The 17551-nt window shown below is 46.1% G+C and overlaps 3 protein-coding genes across 7 annotated transcripts; all 3 read left to right on the forward strand.

The window, feature by feature from the left end:
• Nucleotides 1-554: 554 nt before the first annotated feature.
• LOC147159668 (FHF complex subunit HOOK-interacting protein 1A-like) lies at nt 555-8618 on the forward strand. 3 transcript variants are annotated; one of them, XR_015090586.1, is made up of 18 exons: nt 555-669; nt 1432-1534; nt 2054-2342; nt 2419-2602; nt 3001-3222; nt 3292-3454; nt 3520-3631; nt 4676-4777; nt 4868-4924; nt 5005-5091; nt 5272-5439; nt 5505-5584; nt 5744-5919; nt 5992-6103; nt 6188-7143; nt 7421-7606; nt 7953-8073; nt 8180-8327. XR_015090586.1 is itself a non-coding variant. In XM_086060197.1 (18 exons), the coding sequence occupies exons 3-18, from the start codon at nt 2238-2240 to the stop codon at nt 8407-8409; spliced, it is 3054 nt and encodes a 1017-aa protein (XP_085916323.1). In that variant the 5' UTR covers nt 555-669; nt 1432-1619; nt 2054-2237; the 3' UTR covers nt 8410-8618. The 3 variants fall into 3 exon arrangements, 2 of the variants coding, with proteins under 2 accessions (XP_085916323.1, XP_085916322.1); XM_086060197.1 differs by having other exon boundaries at nt 1432-1619; nt 7428-7606; nt 8180-8618; XM_086060196.1 differs by having other exon boundaries at nt 7428-7606; nt 8180-8618.
• Nucleotides 8619-8993: 375 nt separating this feature from the next.
• On the forward strand, nt 8994-11628 carry LOC147159669 (uncharacterized). The gene is made up of 10 exons (XM_086059885.1): nt 8994-9330; nt 9447-9512; nt 9594-9697; nt 10107-10248; nt 10323-10349; nt 10419-10498; nt 10573-10663; nt 10977-11051; nt 11118-11261; nt 11334-11628. The coding sequence occupies exons 1-10, from the start codon at nt 9267-9269 to the stop codon at nt 11453-11455; spliced, it is 915 nt and encodes a 304-aa protein (XP_085916011.1). The 5' UTR covers nt 8994-9266; the 3' UTR covers nt 11456-11628.
• Nucleotides 11629-11958: 330 nt separating this feature from the next.
• LOC147159670 (coronin-2A-like) lies at nt 11959-17551 on the forward strand. 3 transcript variants are annotated; one of them, XM_086059414.1, is made up of 14 exons: nt 11959-12142; nt 13454-13654; nt 13721-13837; nt 13906-14055; nt 14127-14327; nt 14390-14506; nt 14744-14848; nt 14930-14966; nt 15290-15405; nt 15467-15557; nt 15637-15776; nt 16866-17030; nt 17262-17330; nt 17433-17551. In XM_086059414.1, exons 1-14 carry the CDS (start codon nt 12128-12130, stop codon nt 17496-17498), a joined length of 1590 nt encoding a protein of 529 aa, XP_085915540.1. In that variant the 5' UTR covers nt 11959-12127; the 3' UTR covers nt 17499-17551. The 3 variants fall into 3 exon arrangements, with proteins under 3 accessions (XP_085915540.1, XP_085915538.1, XP_085915539.1); XM_086059412.1 differs by having other exon boundaries at nt 14950-15046; XM_086059413.1 differs by having other exon boundaries at nt 14950-15046; nt 15640-15776.

Here is a 17551-nt window from a genome sequence, read left to right on the forward strand (position 1 = left end):
GCATTAAGCTAGTGGAGTTTAAAGCTAATTTTTGTTTATTAGATGATAGCCAAATTTAGGAAATGACAGACAGTGATTAGTGCACAACCTTTGAAAATGATGAGCTCTCCAAGTATTGTACAGTGGCCAGGACTTCTCTGTACTGCTCCGATATGACGGAGTAACTGAATACTAGATGGGATGCTGCCTTTCTGGTTGTTAAGCATTTAATGAAGATCCCCTGCAGTGGTCCACATCCATAAAAGGAAGCTCGGCCAACCTGGGGATCAAAACGACGGCACGGCTAAAATAGACTTCAGTTAAAACAAATTTAAAATAGGTGTGTAATAAACGCTAAAAGAAGGCACTATAGTTTCAATTATCACCTAAAAAAAAAATATATATATATATATATATATATATTTTTTTTTTTATATATATATTGCAAATATGATATTGGGTCCCATAGTCTTAAGGCAAGCGTTTTATGAAAATGAAAAACATCAAGTAAATAGGTCTGCCTCCCCAGGGGCGTGGCGTGCGCAACCAGTGGGCGTGGTCAAGTATGACCTTGCATTGATTGACAGCTCAGACACTTAAAGCCCCAGAAGTGGAGCTCAGCTCACGAAGTATTTGGGACGTCCCTCAGGAGTGACTACCATGCCAGGCCCCTAAATCACAGCTGCCAAGGTAAATAAAAACAACTGAATTATTAGTTTGACTTGTTTTAAATATAATATTAGTTCTGTGTAATAGACAGCAACATAGCACCAGCCTTTGCATCATCGGAAATTGTGTTATTTGTTAGTATTCCAAATGAATACAATGTTGAAAATGTCATTTAAATATGAAAAAAATGCATTTTTATGTTAGTCATTTCAAGACACTGTAAATGTTGGCCGACCGTAACTCCAAAACATTCCAAATTGACCTTTCTACACGTGTGTGTGTGTGTGTGTGTGTGTGTGTGTGTGTGTGTGTGTGTGTGTGTGTGTGTGTGTGTGTGTGTGTGTGTGTGTGTGTGTGTGTGTGTGTGTGCGTGCGTGTGTGTGTTGTACAACATGGCACTGTGTCATTGTCAGAAAAAGTCATTTAAATGAACAGCACGTTCAAAAAAAAAAGAAGCTCTCCTTTTGTGTTGTGCGCTTAATCTCTGGTTGTGTGATGGCATGTGACAGTCTGAGATTAATGGGGACAGCACACACACACACACATGCAGATCATTTGGGATTAAACATCACCATCTCACTCGAGATTAATCTCCTTCCTCCACAAACACGTTAGGGCTTCTATTTTTGTGAGGGCGACAAGGTGATCACCCACCACTGACCAAATGATAAACTCATTGGCCTGTTTTTGAAATAACTCAACAGTAGGGCATTGTGATTTACTTGGAACGTTGTGGACGGGATCTTTGTAAGCACTTGCTACTTGATGGTGTTTCTCTCCCAGGCAGCGGTCAGCCAGCGACTGGCACATCCATGTTGCGGTGCTGGAGGTGCTTATAAGGATTTCTTGGAGTTGGGAATTTACGGAATGTCCCGGAACACTCTGGGTGGGTCCCGTTCTCGTTTTCCTGTTTACATGTGGCTGCTGACAACCTCTTAGTCCTGCTCAGGACAATTTAACATAGAAGTGGAGTAAGTGCTTTTTAAATCTTTTCTGTAAAGATAAAGTACGGCGGTGCCTTGAGATACGAGTCGTGACTTACAAGTGTTTCGATATATGAGTACAAAAATGACACCATTTCTAGATGGTGACAGTTTAATGTTTAATGTCAAATTAAATGTAAAATAGAGCTGTGTATTTCATTTTGCAAATGGCTATCTTAATGCTGATGACAAGAAATGCTATATAGTCGGGGTAACTCATAGCATCTATGTGGCGGCATTATAGCGCTTTAAGTTACTAATATTTGAGTACAAACGATGCACTGACAGTAGACTGACAATTTAACAATATATATATATATATTATTATTATTATATTATCTTTTGCGAAAATTGGCTAACATTACTGAAAATTACCGAGTCAGTTGTGAAAATCTTCTTCGTATGTTTCTCCATATCTACAGTATATTGTACTGCCCCCAAGTGGCCAAGGCACACACACACACCAGAAGGAGTAGCACAAAGTGCTTTGAATTCAAGCCAACACTGTCAGAGATCAGATGGGTACTCTGATCCTGGGCTGAGAGCAACGGCCAGATCCGCACGCCGTCCTCCAAGCATGCCGCAGCCGTCCCGCCACAAGTCAGGATGATGGCCTTATCTGTGGCCGGCGGCGACCGCAGGAGGTCGCTGACGCTGCGAGGAGTGGACCCGGAGACGTGCATGATCGTGTTTAAGAATCACTGGGCGCAGGTGAGCCTGGAGTTCTAAATAGCCTCTAGTGTCATGTGATGGCTTCCCCAGTTCACCGGATTTCCTTGGCCTCCAGGTGGTGAAGATCCTGGAGAAATACGAGCCGGGCCGCAGCGGCACCAGCGCGCTGAGTTTTCTCTCGGGTCACGCCGGCAGCGGCGGCGCCCGCCTCGCGTCTATCCCAGCTGACGAGGCCAGCGCCGTTCAGAACTATGTGGAACACATGCTGTTGCTGCTCATGGAGGAGGAGGCGGGTCAAGGTGAGTGCCAAAACAATCAGTCTTTCAGGTAGTAACTGTTAAGGACTTTGGGGGAGAGGTGGGGGACACCCTGGACTGGTCGGCAGCCAATTGCAGAGCACAAACAACCATTCTCACCTATTTTTAGCAGGTGCTTACAGGTTCAACCCAGCCATGGGAGTCAAACAATCCAACTGAAATAAGTTTCACGTCACTATGCTCAACTCTCAACTCAACTTAATTCATAAAGCACTTTAAAACAACCATTGCTGCATACAAAGTGCTGTACACACAATAGAAATCAGTCATGCAGTAAAGACAAGTGAAACAAAATGGCAACACGAGTCTGGCTCGAGTCAAGTCATATGACTTGAATCCCCCAACACTGCCATAAACATGCTGGTGATACTCATCCTCAGGAGGAGCGATGGGTCCCATTTTGGAGTTTGTGGTTCTGGAGGGTGTAATGGAGCGCCTGTTCCTGTGGAGCTTGAGGCGACAGTTTACTGAGGACATGAAACTGGAGCAGCTCAGGATGTACCAGATGCTCCTGACCCAGGCCCACCAGCCACTGCTGCACCACAAGCCGCTGCTGCGGCCACTCATGACGCTACTGGCCTCCTGCGGCGGCGCTGGTGCAGGTATGCTACGCTATGTGATGTCGTCTCATGAGAATTGTCCACTCGGTTGAGCATGTTCACTTTTTTTAGAGACAGGCAGCTGTGTGGAGGCAGAGCTGGTCTTCCTCTTGAACCGGCTGTGCGCAACTCTGGTGAAGGACCCCTCGGTGCTGGAACTGTTCTTCCACACCAGCGAGGACCAAGGCGCCGCCAACTTCCTGCTCTTCTCCCTCCTTATTCCGTACACGCACAGGTTCTTAACACACATTGAGTCAAAATTTTTCCAAGCAGAACATGCTGAACCTTCAACTCCCTCAGACAAGGTCCGGTCGGTCAGCAGGCCCGAGAAGCTCTTCTGCTCATCATGTCGCTTTCGGCTTCCGAACCTCGCGTGGCCCAGCACATTGCCCAGAACACGTATTTCTGCCCAGTAAGTCCCCCACCCACACACACACAACCTACATTATTTATGAACAAATAAAAACACCACCACAACTACTCAAAGTGCCTCAACGAACAATTAAAAAATGAGTTAGTTGATGAATGTTTTTCATGATAACGCTAATGGTGAGGTGGCAGTTCATTGTGATCTCACTGTCGCACGTTATGTAACAAACTAACAAGCTCAAGGCGTTTGGTCAGGGGAAAGTTACTCCCGGTTAAATTTTAAGAGGGGCGGCGAGGGCTCCACACCACCTGAGGGCGCTGTGCAACATTCACCATCAGCCATTAGAGGAAACCGGGCTCAGTGTTTATTTACAGCAAACTACAGGCCATGTTGAATCTATCACAAACGAATCATTTACTTATTCCTTACGTATTTATTCATTTATTTAGTTTATTCACACACAACGTTCTTAATCATTTATTTATTCTCTACTCCCTGATCACTACTATGGGATTTTGAGTTATCTTTTTTTTTTGTGAACTACATAGTCCACTAATCCACGATATAGAAAAAAACTACATAGTGATTTGAGGAGTTTTAGTGTGTGGCAACCAACGTTACATGTCACCTTCAGATTTAAAGCCATGTGACTACGCTGACCTCAATCTTCATGTAGAGAGCAGATTAGTAAAACAGCACGAGATTGGCCGGCGGTCCAGGGCGGGATTAGCAAATCTGCTGCCTGTGAATGGAGCAGCATCACTGCCACCGACGCTGCTCTTGTTTTGATTTGCGCTTGAATCTGTGGCTCCTCCCCTTTCCATGGGCTAAGGAACCAAATTTTTAAAAATCTCTCGTGTTCCTTTCCCACATAATCCACTCTGGAATTTTGATCCATAAACTCTGTTTTGTGTTGTGACCCATATTCACCTTTAGGAAAGCGGCACGGGGAAGTGATTTGGCCCACAATAAAACAAATCTGAAATCTGTACCAAAATTACAGATTGTCTTCCTTTTCAATAATGTCAATTTGTCAGTGATTTAGCAGTGACAGTACTAAACATCAAGCTGTGTTACTGGGTGCAGGTTCTGGCCACTGGTCTTTCTGGCCTCTACTCCTCTCTGCCAGCCAGGTTGCAGGTTTACAGCGAAGACTGGCACTGTCTGGACCGGCCCAACTGGCAACAGGTAACAAGGACCACCAAACACAGAGAGTGTGATATCTTGAAGGGCATTATTGCGTATGAGCAAATGACACCGATGTGACATTTTCGGCAGGTTCCGGCTCTTGTCCACTTCCTGCACTCGCTTGGCTTCTGCAGCGCCGTTACCAGCGTAATGGACAAACCCTCACACAAACTATAATGGTCTTAAAAAGACAACAACATTGTGCTTCATCCTAACCTCTCTCCCAGGTGACTCATCCTTCCATCCGCTCCCAACTACTGAGTTACATCCACAATGGGTTCCTGGTGCCCGTGTTGGCCCCTGCACTACATAAGGTACACAAACACATCCTTTGTTGTTCATCTTGTTGATTCGAAGTTTTCAACATTATTGCCCAAGCTTCCTCTATTCACATTTCTTTAATTACATCCTTGTTCTTTTCATCAATTTTTTTTTTTAGCTTTTTGTAATGCAAAGTTGTACAAGTTTTGTAGTATTCATGTGTCTGTGTACAGCTGACTGTGGAGGAAGTCATGACGACCACAGCCTACCTGGACCTGTTCCTGCGCTCCATCGCTGAGCCCGCCCTCCTGCAGACCTTCCTGTCTTTCATCCTGCTGCACACCCACGACAACGTGCATATCCTGGACACGCTGGTCAGCAGAGTCAACACACCCTTCCAGGTAACGCGTCTGACAGCACATCCAAATCCAAATCAATGAGATGACCACGACATGGTGCTCCTCAGTTAGGTACGGTGTCGCTGGCTCTGTTTAGGACGCTCATCGGTCTCTTCTGTGAGGACGTCATGCTGCAGCTCGTTTTCAGGTCAGCCCGATGAAAAAAATAGGCAATTCAGGATGCACTTGGCCTTAGGATTATGAGGGGGTCCTTGGACAGGTTTCTCCTTGAATCCATATTTTTTTTTTAAGGAATACCTGCTTTAGGGGAGTAACACTTATTTAGCTACGTGTCATGTGTCGTCAGGTTCTTAATTGCTTGCAGCCACCTTAGCAGGAACCAGCGGTCCTCCTTAAAGCATAAGGCCTGGTGCTCCTCGAGCACCGCCTCCTTTCTGCTCCTCCTGCCCTCCTGGTGCCCCGTCCACCTGCCAAACACAAACGGAGCTTCAGAGCACATTCACTGGCCCAAAGGAGCAGGTGGTGGGTATTTGGTGATGGTTATTTGGTGATGGTGTGGCCATCACACATTTGAACTTGTGCTCTGTTGGTCAGATGTGTCAGTAGCTGACAGTGTTGGTTACTGGCGAGGTTCTGACTTCCTAATGGAAGGCAACTACCTCCATTACCTCTCGGATGCCCGACAAGCCATCGCTGCCTCCAACAGGTCAGTGGCCGATAGCGATGATATCAAAATATTGCTTTGGCAGCATCTGGTGCCAAGAAATTGTGTTGATATGGTGTCCCTCAGGGGGTGTCTGTACTGGTCTGCACCTTACGACGGCCACAACCCACCACCTGTCCAAGACCTATCTGAAACAGTGGAGGACACAAATGATGAAGACATGGAACAGAAACTAAAGAGCGACTCCGTTGGTGCCTCTCCAACCTCTTCCTCCGTGGACATTGTATCTAAGAGTAACCAAGCAGGAAGACCCGGCTCTACTCTGGAGCTGGAGTGGGATGACCTTTTTGTGGATGAGGATCCGTCGTCTTCGGTTGGTGGCTCTTTCGCACCTTTACTACCTTTACCTCCTCGCCACATCCAAGAGATGCGACGCAGCGCCATCAAGCTGGTGCACGGCGCCTATGTGGAGGAGAATGAATTTGAGGAGGATGTTCTGGTCTACGATCTTGTGGCCCAAAAAGATGCCAAGGATGCTATTTTGGAAAAAATTATAGCAGCGAATCGACGAGCACGTAGAGGCGGCGATTCAGGAAGGACAGTACATGAAACCGTTAACTGTATAATGTCATCACGTAGGATGAGTGAGGAAGGAGGGACGGAAGGAAGACGGAGTGAGGATCATGGAAGCCAGTCGAGAAGAAGTGAGGACATCAACGATGGCATTACTGACGTTTGTGATGCAGACTGCGCACTGGACGCACAAAGTCACACTTTACTCAACGGCAATCCAATGCTGACAAACACAGACTCCACTTATCAGCTGCCAAATCTGCCTGACAACAAAGTCCAGGGTGACAACCATGACTTTCTGTCCCAGTACCATGAACTAATGCACTCTTTAGGGGCAGAGCCAGAGTGCGACAACATCCTGGATGACATATCCACCTTCAGGAGGCGGATTCAAAAGCTGAGGCAAAGACTGGTAGAGGAGGATTGTAAGGATGGAGAGGAAAGAGATGAGGAAATAATGGAAGAGGAGGAAGAAGAAGATGGGGAGAGGCACAGTGTTCCATTTACAGGTGGGTTTATAGACCATGACATCACAAACTTCCAGGTGAAAAAGGACAGCTTTCTCTGATGGCACGATTTGTAAACAACCTCAATAGGCAAAGCCATATAGTTGTACAAAAGACCAATTTCATTGTTTAGGGTCAACTCAACCAAGTGGACCCAGTCCACGTTCTCCAGTTCACCAGCTTGCTGGGTTAAAGTTATATCCTCACAGCAGATTCACTGTTGAATTATTAATGCAAATTTCTTCACCAAATCTCATTCACACAAATATTTTCCCATGATGCCACAGGGCCCTTTATCAGTGTCCTTCTGTCCCGGCTGGAGAACCTACTGGAGAACTCGATCGCCGTCAACCTGCTGGTGACAGGCATTCTGGCTCAGCTAGCGTCGTACCCGCAACCTCTGCTAAGAACATTCCTGCTCAGCACACAAACACACCAGCAGGCTGGTGTGTGCACACTGCAACAGGTAACACGCGCACATACTGTACTTACCTTATTTAAGATTTTTTTAGAAATAGGAGCCATCAATTACTTTGACTTGTGAGCGCAAGCTTGAGATACGAATACTTTATGGTGTACTTCACATATAACATTTAACAATGCTCCCAGGCATAACTTCTTTATCTCTGGTGGAAAACAACTAAAATGACTGCGGTTTATTGAATCACTTAGTTACTTTAGTTTGTGTCATTATGACTGTTTATACTGCTTCCTGATGGCCAAAGCCAAAGCCGACCCCCAAGTTACGACTCGCAGACCCCTTGAAAACCACAGCCTTAAGGCTCTATCAAAATGTGTGTGTGCTTGAGTAGGTGCTGGTGTCACTTCACGGCCAAATTGAGCGCTACATCCGGGACCGACCAGAGTACCCCGCCATGGTCACACAGGCATGGAGGTTCTTGTTGGCTAAAGACCAAGACAGCAAGATTCAAGGTTAGTGAGCGTTACTACTCCAGTGTCCCCTTGTCCACAAAACAATGCTGAACCTGTGTTTAATGATGAAACGCATTGAGGCCCAACACATCTAAATGTGTTCTAGAGAGCCTCGAGTCTCAGGGCGTTGAAGATCCGGACCGCCCCTTTCCCAACGGTTCTGTGAGGAACTCTCTAGCAGCCCCCCACCTTGGTCTGCTGCCTCCCTGTCCCGCCATCCCACCCCAAGACAAAGGCCGAGTATTCGCCATTGTCCTATATGCAGAATTCCTGAAGGAGCTGGCCGCCATCGCCCTGGAGCATAGCATCACTCCGGACTGGACTACAGAGGAGTAGCAGAGGCAGGCCTCACCTGAAAACTACATTTTGAACAGCCATCTTCGTTATTTATATGTCCTGGAAGCCCTTGAATTTTTGTGTTGCACAATGTGTAAATGATTCTATTTATGTTGAATACAAAAGCTTCTTTTCATTGTGTCTTTGTGGATTCAATGTATTTTCTTCATTTTCATACAATTAAAAGAAAAACCTTTGTGGGGACAGTTTGGGGAAGGTCCTTTTCACTATTATCAATCTATTTGCTTCCATCTATGCGGGGGTTGGTAAAGGGGTAGCATTTTAAGCAGGAAAGCTCAGATTTCATTCTTCCAAGCCACTTCACCCAGCTCCTCTGGGGGTGATTCCAAAGTGCTCCTAAGAAATTCGTCAGACTTCTCTCCCCTGTCTCCTTGGTCATCTTCTGGGCTTCCCTCTAGTGGCACATGTCCAGAATATATCACTCAGGAGGCACCCCTGTGTCATCCTTAACAGATGCCTGTGCCACCGAGATTTTCACTCATCACCTAATTTCAACTGCTAGCATACATGATATTGTTCTTTTTGTTACAACCCACAGCTTGTGACGATAGGTGAAGGTGGCAATGTACAGTAGATTGACCGGCAAATCCACACCCCACCGACTTAACTTGATTTCAAGCTTTCAATCTGGACAAAAGGTAGTGATCTCATGTTAGTGTGTTAACTGAGGAGAGCGAGCAACTACATCCTGTGTCTTTGTGGCCTTTGTTCACCGTGTGGTTGGTGTCTCACTTCCTGAAAAGTGAGGCCAACAGAGTGCTGCGAGCGTCGCACAATAAAATTACAAGGCATAAAACCGGCAGGGGAGCCTTCTGGCGGGATTTCATCAGACTGAGATGCGAAGCTGCATCAGCGTCTGTTCAACAGCAATGAAGATGAGCCTTCGACTCGCCTTCCTCGGTGGGTGCAGCTTCAGACCTCACACGGTGGAGAAAGGCGCTCGACATTCATGCATCCTTCACATGGATAGACAAACAAAGTCTCCAGATGAAGCTTAACACTTTTGGTCTTTTCAGTTTTAGCAGTAGCGTCTGTTTGCCAAGGACAAAACCAAACGGCGATGCAAGGGAACCGCACCTCAGGTACAGTCAAAATGGAGTTGACATGTTTGTCTTCCTGCCAGTCCGCATCTCATGTCTTCTCCTTCATATTTGCTCCTGAAGCTCCTACATTAGCGTCTACCACCATGGAGTCATCGACAACACCAATGGCGTCCCATCAGAATCGGACTTTGGCAAATCAACTTGATGTGCTGTCAACTGCAACGGTGCTACTGATGTCCGCCTTCATGATTATCCTAAGCCAGTTATCAAACTTTTAGTACCGTCTAAAAAATATATATATATTTGGCTCCTCAAGGGCCACCATAATGAATTCATTAAAATATAATAATTTTGTAAAGATTACATTAATATTTAAATTCAATTTAAGTGTGTGTGTGTGTGTGTGTGTGTGTGTGTGTGTGTGTGGAGGGGACCCCCCGTTTAATCTGTTACATTATGCACAGTTTCAGCATATTCGGTGAGTACCCGGATGACACTTCGAAAATCATTGTTCGAAACAACTGCATTAATTTCTTCAGATCTTTTCAGCTTCTTGGATTTTTCCAAATTAAACACACATCTGTGGTTTAAATCTTGCTGCCACAGAAACAATAATTAAACCTCAATATATAGGGACAAACACCTGGGACACAAGGAGAAACCGAGACACCAAGCGGCAAAGTCCATGATCCTGACGAGCAGAAGACCACAACACCAGCGGCAGACATCACTGTAGTTTCCACAATTTCCACAAAACGTGTCACAACAGAGGCAGGTAAAGTCAAAATGGACATTCACCAGCACCCAGAACAAGTGGATGGCATTACTGACAATGGATGTCTCTTTCAGCATCCCCTGCGGGCTCCCATGCTTGGGGTAAGAATAATGTGATCATGTTGATGTTCTGTTTGGACCCTTGACAAAATGCCGCCACCGGCTCGTTAGGTTACGCTCTGCTGGTGCTGCTGCTCCTGGTGATAGTCATCCTTCTGATCATCCTCTGCCTGTTGAGGAGGGCGTCCCGGGTAAGCGTGACAGTGGCACGCCTCACCCTTGAGAATGGATGAGTGATCTTCTTATTGCTTGATGTTCCTTGCAGACATACTCGTTTAACCTACGCCGTGCGGCTCCTGGGTATCATGCGGAAGAGACTGCGGGCAACTTTGAGGTCCTTGACCTGGATGACCAAGGTGCACTCTTAAATACTGCTTTTCACACTGAACTGGTGCCAGTAATGATTAGTGCTGGTGCAAGGTGTTAGTGTTCAGACAGCCAACCTACAGCCAGTTGTGGGCCATCAATCAAAACTAAGCGGGGCCTTCAGAATCAGTAATGCTGGCCCATAAACTTCCCTTTGATGGCAGAAGGTACATTAATCCTATTACCACACTGAAGTAATTGGACTAGCAAAGAGTTACTGGTAGTCTGACACCAGATTTGCCAGCAAAAAAAGCTGATAATTCCGTTAGCTCAGATCCCATATGCTGACAAATGTGATCCCAGAAGGCCACGAGACCCCCTGTGACCATTCCATGTCTCCAGTGGCCAACTGCACAGTTCCACAAACAGAGGGGCATGGTACAGTTTTTTTCTTATAAGTTCAGAATCAGGTGTCAGGAATGTGACTGTACCTTAACTTCACAGTGCTGCAAGAAGAGGCGCATGTAAACCACTCGAAGGCTTCTGACATCAGAGACTCCAAACTGGCAATCACGGGCCACTCACCCGAGAAGTCTGATTCATCGGTAGCCACTGAAAAGGAGCCTGACCAAGACGACATCACCTCACGTAAGACAACACAGGTGTTTTACATTTTGCGTGGAAATAACATTTTGTGGTTCTATCTTATGTTCTGTTTAGCTGATTCCAATGGTTTGTTGGCTGAAAGGGACCCGAATGAGCTATTACCGTTCAACCTGTTCATCGCTTCTCCAGAAGCTTCCTCGTCCTCAACCTCACCCGCTTCCTCCTATTTGGACTGATGAGATTGAAAAAGATTTTCATTCATATGTTCCTGCAACATATAGTGATAGGCAGAATAATGAAATGTTTTTCCACTAGATGGCAGAATGTACAATTAACCTGCGTATTACCCTGTTGCCTTTCATACAACAGATTTAAAGCTTTGTGTTCAATTAAACAGGCCCAGATTTCACAATTGAGACAATATCATAATTATATCAGAATGTGTGATTTTGTAACATTTTTGTTTGGTGTTGTGCCATTCAGCTCAATAAAGGTTGGGGAAACAATGCTCTATTGTTTTATACTACAGTACATGATTTTAAAAGAGAGATTGTTTGTTAGTTGAGGTTGAGTTGTGTGAAACTCAGCTAGCACCTTTTGCAGCAGTGAAGTTGTCATCAGCAGGCCACCTCAGCGTGTCTCGCGACGGTGTCACATGTTGCAGTGTGTTTGTGTGCGGGCAGCCGTGCATAAAACCCCCTCAGCTCATGTGCCCGGGGAGGCAGAACATCAGAGATCAGGAGGCGATGTGACGCGCTGCGGGGTGGGGGCCGTGAGTGGCTGACACAAGTCAGCGGGACGCAGTGCTTCTACGGTACTTGAGACTGGTCTGCGCTTGCTGGGTAGCCCAGCTTTCATCCAGGTGTTTTTCCAGCTGTCGTCTAGGCGTTGCCAGGTGTCATCTCTAAATGACTGTGTCAGAGGTAAGACAGAGTAATAATATTGACATACATTGAATAAGTGACACGCTGGTCCTTCCATTTCCAGTCTTTGTGCCAAGCTAATCTGTAGCTTTGTGGCGTGGTCACCGTGATGCAAGTCAGTGGCGGTTTCTGGCATGTGCATTATATGCGGCCCCACAGGGAAGCATGGCTACATGAAATCATTTTCTACTTGGTAACATACCAGCCATTGTGGAGTCTGTGGACTTCTCACTAACCTCTGGATACAACTGCAGCCATTTTCATAATTTTTCAGAGTGTCTTAAATAAAGAAATTTGACTGAAAACCAAGCCAGTAAGTATAGAAACATGTCCTTTTCTGCACCTTCCCCCTTGTAGGCTGCAGAACAGAAAGAACCATGTTAACTGGGCACCAAATCCTGCCCTGGACAATGTCTCTAAACTGTAGCTGGGGTCTACAACACCTACTGGTTAAAAAAATGACTGCCCTGCTATCTTAAGTATTTACCAGCCACCTTCACCTTTTTTCTTATTCGCGTGGTACAACCACTGGGAAGTGAAAAACAATTAAAATTCTCTGACTGTTTGGCAACAAATTGAGTACATTTGAGCGTTTCTGTGAATTAGGGTGTTCGCTGTTGCTTAGCGTTAGCAACATTAGTATGACAGTGAAACAACCTTTACCCCAACCAGAGAACAACACGATACCATGTTGTTGTATGGTTGCGTACTCTGACTTCACGAACATCTACAAAAAGTCATTTCCAATTAACTTTCATCATCAAGTAGTGCGTGTGACTCCTTCACAGATGCTTTCAGTGCATCTTCCTGTCTTGCTTTCCACCCCCATCTGCCAAACAGGAAGTTTAAATGCCACTTATGAATATTTAACATGAGGGGTGATCTGTTACAGATGACCAATTTGTCACTTTGTGTGCGCGTGTGTATTGATTTATTATTGATGAGAATATTAAACCTAATAATTACATTTACATAATTGATGTGACCTGATCATGCAGCACATTGGCCTCAGCAGGCACACACACACTGCAGTCCAAGCCTTTAATGGGTCCAAAACAGAATTTAAATTTGGGGGCCCACTCCCACCATAACGCTCAAGCGACAGTTTTAAACTTGAAAAACTCTTAAGTTGGGGCACTTGTGAGTCAAAGTACAACTGTACAACACTTGTTTTTTGTTTTTTTAAATGCTCACATTTTTCAGCCCCCCTCGTGGTCAGGTGGCCACAAAAGCCGCTGAGTTTTCTTATGCCTCGGGCGGGCTGGCTCTGTACCCATCGTAGACACACACATTTCCGTTCCTCTCCTGCAGATGTCGTGGCGCTCATCCTTTCATTGCTCCAAGTTCCGCCACGTCTTTGGGAAAGCGTGCGGCAGGGAGCACAGCTACGATGGAATTCCCATCACACGTGGTGTCCATGACAACCAGTACTGCTCCGTCAATCCTTGTTTCATCGCCATGGTGACCGAGTGCGCCGGGGGCGGGTCCTTCCTGGTGCTGCCCATCCATCATGTAGTCACACCGTCATAATCATCAGTATTCTGACAAAAGGAGATGTTTGACTTTTCAATCTTTTAGACAGGTAGAGTCGACCCTCAGCATCCAAGGGTGTGCGGTCACAGGGCTCAGGTTCTTGATGTCAAGTGGAACCCATTTGATGACAGCTGCATTGCCTCGTGTTCGGAGGACTGCACGGTGATTGTAGATTCCTGTCTTCTGCTCTCGTTCTACTGGCGCACACGGCTAAACGTGTCACCACACAGGTAAAAATCTGGGACATTCCGCTCTGTGGCATCCAACGGAACCTAACCCAGGCCAGGAAGACTCTGATTGGTCATTCTAGGAGGGTCGGGCTTATCGAGTGGCACCCGACTGCCGAGAGCCTTCTTCTAAGCTCGGCGTACGACTACAAGGTTAGAGGCCCAAATAAAGGCAATAATGGTCTTAGAAATAGATCCAGAACAGATCTTTTTCTCGGCTCTAGGTCCTCCTCTGGGACGTGTCCCAAGATGGGGCGGTGCTCAGATGTCCGGTGCGTGTAATCATGGCGCCCGTCCACCACCGCTTCCCATCAGAGATGTTGCTGCTGTCCGTCAGCTTCAACCAAGAAGGAAACCGGCTGGCAGTTGCGTCCAAGGACAGACGCGTTCGAGTGCTGGATCCTCGCACAGGAAGGACTCTCCAGGTGTGTTTTTGTGTTGTGAGGCTTGTGACAAGAACGCATGACCTTGTGTGCTATTACTGTAGGTGTCCTGCAACAAGTCTCACAGAGCAAGCAAAGTCATGTACATCGGAGGCTTAAAGATGCTGCTGAGCACCGGTTGCTCGCCCTGGAACCACAGACAGATCGTCCTCTGGGACCCGGTAAATTTTGTTCCGTTTCAGAAACTAGCAAGTAATGCAAAAAGTATGGAAACATTTAAGAGTCGGACAAATAGATTCTAAAGTTGAAAGAATGTTAAATCATAATCACCTGTACTGGGGGTTAGGTTCATCCAGTTTCACCCAAAAGCCAAATATACCTGACTCTTTATTAGTTTATGATCGTACAAAAAGACAGGAAGGAAGCAACAGCATCATCTTGTGTTGTATTGGGAGCAGGATGACTTGTCGGAGCCTCTATACGAAGAAGATTTAGACGGTTCTGCAGGCGTCCTCTTCCCTTTCTTTGATCCAGACACCGACATGCTTTACCTAGCTGGGAAGGTTAGTACGTCCAATCAATATGTGACACACAAAGCTGCCATAGCTTTACATCAACATTGAAGTCCAATACTTGAATTTCAGCTGAGGTGTGTGTGCTGCAGGGTGACGGGAACATCAGGTACTACGAGCTGAGTACGGAGAAACCTTACATCAGTTTTCTGACCGAGTTCAGGTCCCCGCTTCCTCACAAAGGACTTGGTGAGATGCAGACCAACATGAGGTCAAGACAAATTCAAAGTCCATACAATTCAAGACAAATGTTCAAATCAATTGGCTACTTTTTTGCTGTAGAACAAAATCAAAATCATCAGTGGCAGAGTTCAAACATCAGAAACTAGCTCAACATGAGAATGGCAGCTACCTTTAGAGTTCAAGCATATGGCTGTTTTGAAAAGGCCAAATGATTTGCTCTATGCTAACATGGTCTTTGTCGCACTGCAGCAGTGATGCCAAAGCGTGGCCTGGATGTCAACGTCTGCGAGATTTTCCGATTCTATCGCCTCATCGCCGTCAAAGGCCTGGTGGAACCGTTGTCAATGATTGTGCCACGCAAGAAGGTTGGTTTTCTTTGTGAGCTTGGTTAACAATGTGGAACGGTTCAATGTTTTGTCCTATCAGTCAACGACATTCCACGAGGATCTCTACCCAATGACTGCGGGAAACCGGGCCGCCATGACAGCTCAAGAGTGGCTAGCAGGAATCAACAGAGGTCAGTGAACCGTCTGAACAATGACAGCTGATGATGGTCTTCCACAATGACTCAGCAGAAACTCTTCCACTGGCTCCAGCAGGCCCAGTCTTGATATCGCTACATCCTGGCACTAGAGTAGTCAACCCTTACACAGAAAGCCTTGCTAAGAAAAGCTGGTGCCCCAAGGGCCCTGACACAGAAGTGCTACCACACTGGACCCCTGGCCTCATTGAAAAGGTACCAACAAGGGGGGGGGGTGTTTAGTGAGAATATCATTAATTAGGGTTTGCCGGTGCTCTTCTTGCAGCACCCCTCCATCGATTGACCGTAATCTGCGCATGTCGCCGACCGTGGCGCACTCCCTTCAGTTCTGTCGGCCAAATGCGATTCCACCTATTTCATTGGAGAATCGCCCCCATCGACAAAAACGATTCAGTGCATGTTGTTTGCTGCCCCCACCCTTGACGAATATTTTCCAGGGTCAAATTGTGTTCCCAAGCCATCCCTGAACACCAGGTTGAGCAAGATTTCTGGGGGCAAGGCAACCTTCAGTCTCGAAAGACTAAGGAGTGGCACTCTAGGTGTTTGTTCTCGTACAACGTCGGTCATGACTGGCTAATCCGATGCGGGAGTATCAGTCCCTGTTGCAGAGCAACTGTCCCCTTGAACTTGGAGCGGCCTTTCTCCAAGTTGACCATTCGAGGGTTGTTGTCTCCCAGTTGTCCTGGTAGATGTTCAAAAGTCTCTCTTGCACACATCTTTGTATCAAAGCTGTAGTCTGCCTATTGGACATTTTCCCGTAACAACTTTGCCATAAGTGTGTCTGATGTATTTGCTAAGGAGAAGAAAAGCAACAGATGATCAAAGGAACATTTCAAATGAAGGCGTAAGAGTGCTACTACATAAGCTTGAAGGTTGACGTGAGGAGGTCAATGTGCAGAGTGATTGGGCGCAGGCTGTGGCTGATAGCAGCTCTTGAATGAATATGCATTCTGTTAACCACTTGTGGGAGTAAAGCGACTGGAAGAGCAAAAGCATCTGTGTCACCCTTTATCTATATACAGTGCAAGGGCATTACAATACCATAACATTATTAAAGATATTTTGAGCAAATGTGTTTTCAGACGTGTCGGCGATCAAACAGGTAGCACTTTTCGCATTAATCAGTACCTAAGAAGTAGCTCAGCTTCAAGAAATTTAGTGACGCCTGTTCTAGCGTAATAAGCAATGCAGTACATCCCATGTTGACATTGCGGATGAATAAACAATTCGCTGAGTAATGACGGCAAACAAAACTGAATGCATCTTTTGTTTTTGGTGCACTAGAACTTCTTGGAGGAGCAGCTGGCCTACCAGGATGCCAAATACCACATAGAGGAGCACAAGCTTTCAGGGACACAGCCAGACGAGGAGTCGCAGCTGTGGATGTATGATGTCACGCCCCACTGCTGTGAGCCCACGGAGAGGCCGCCACCCACCAATGAGTATAAGGTAAAAACAAGGTTTTTGACAGCATAGAAAATTTGAAGGTAGCTACTATGAGCTCTAAAAAGGTTGCACATCATGAAAATTTGTTTTAATATTTTCAAAATATTGTTTCTTCCAATAAAATTTGATTTCTTAGAAAATTACAATTTCCTGTAACATTAGTAGCTCAATTCCAATTACCCGATAGTGGGTGATCAATCACTTGAGAATCTGATCTTGACCTTATTTTCTCAGCTCCGTGAGGCGTTCTACAAACAGCAAGAGGAGATCCGAGGTCTCAGAGAAATACTCGACCAGAAAGACGTCAGTATATGCAGTTGCCAGCGTCCATCTTGCTGGCAGCGTAAAAACAATTGCTCGGCTTCCCTCCCCGCTAACCCGAGTCTTCTTGCTGCCGACTGACAGGTGAGAATCTCCGAGCTGGAACAGGAAGTCAGATGCAGCAACAACCACCAGAGCGCAACACGGTGACAGCTGACATGCTCACGTTTTCAGCACAGAACCACAATAAAAGGATCAAACCA

Source organism: Leptonotus elevatus, chromosome 17 (genome assembly GCF_054856555.1).
Source record: "Leptonotus elevatus isolate MCC_2025b chromosome 17, RoL_Lele_1.0, whole genome shotgun sequence".
Taxonomy (NCBI): Eukaryota; Metazoa; Chordata; class Actinopteri; order Syngnathiformes; family Syngnathidae; genus Leptonotus; species Leptonotus elevatus.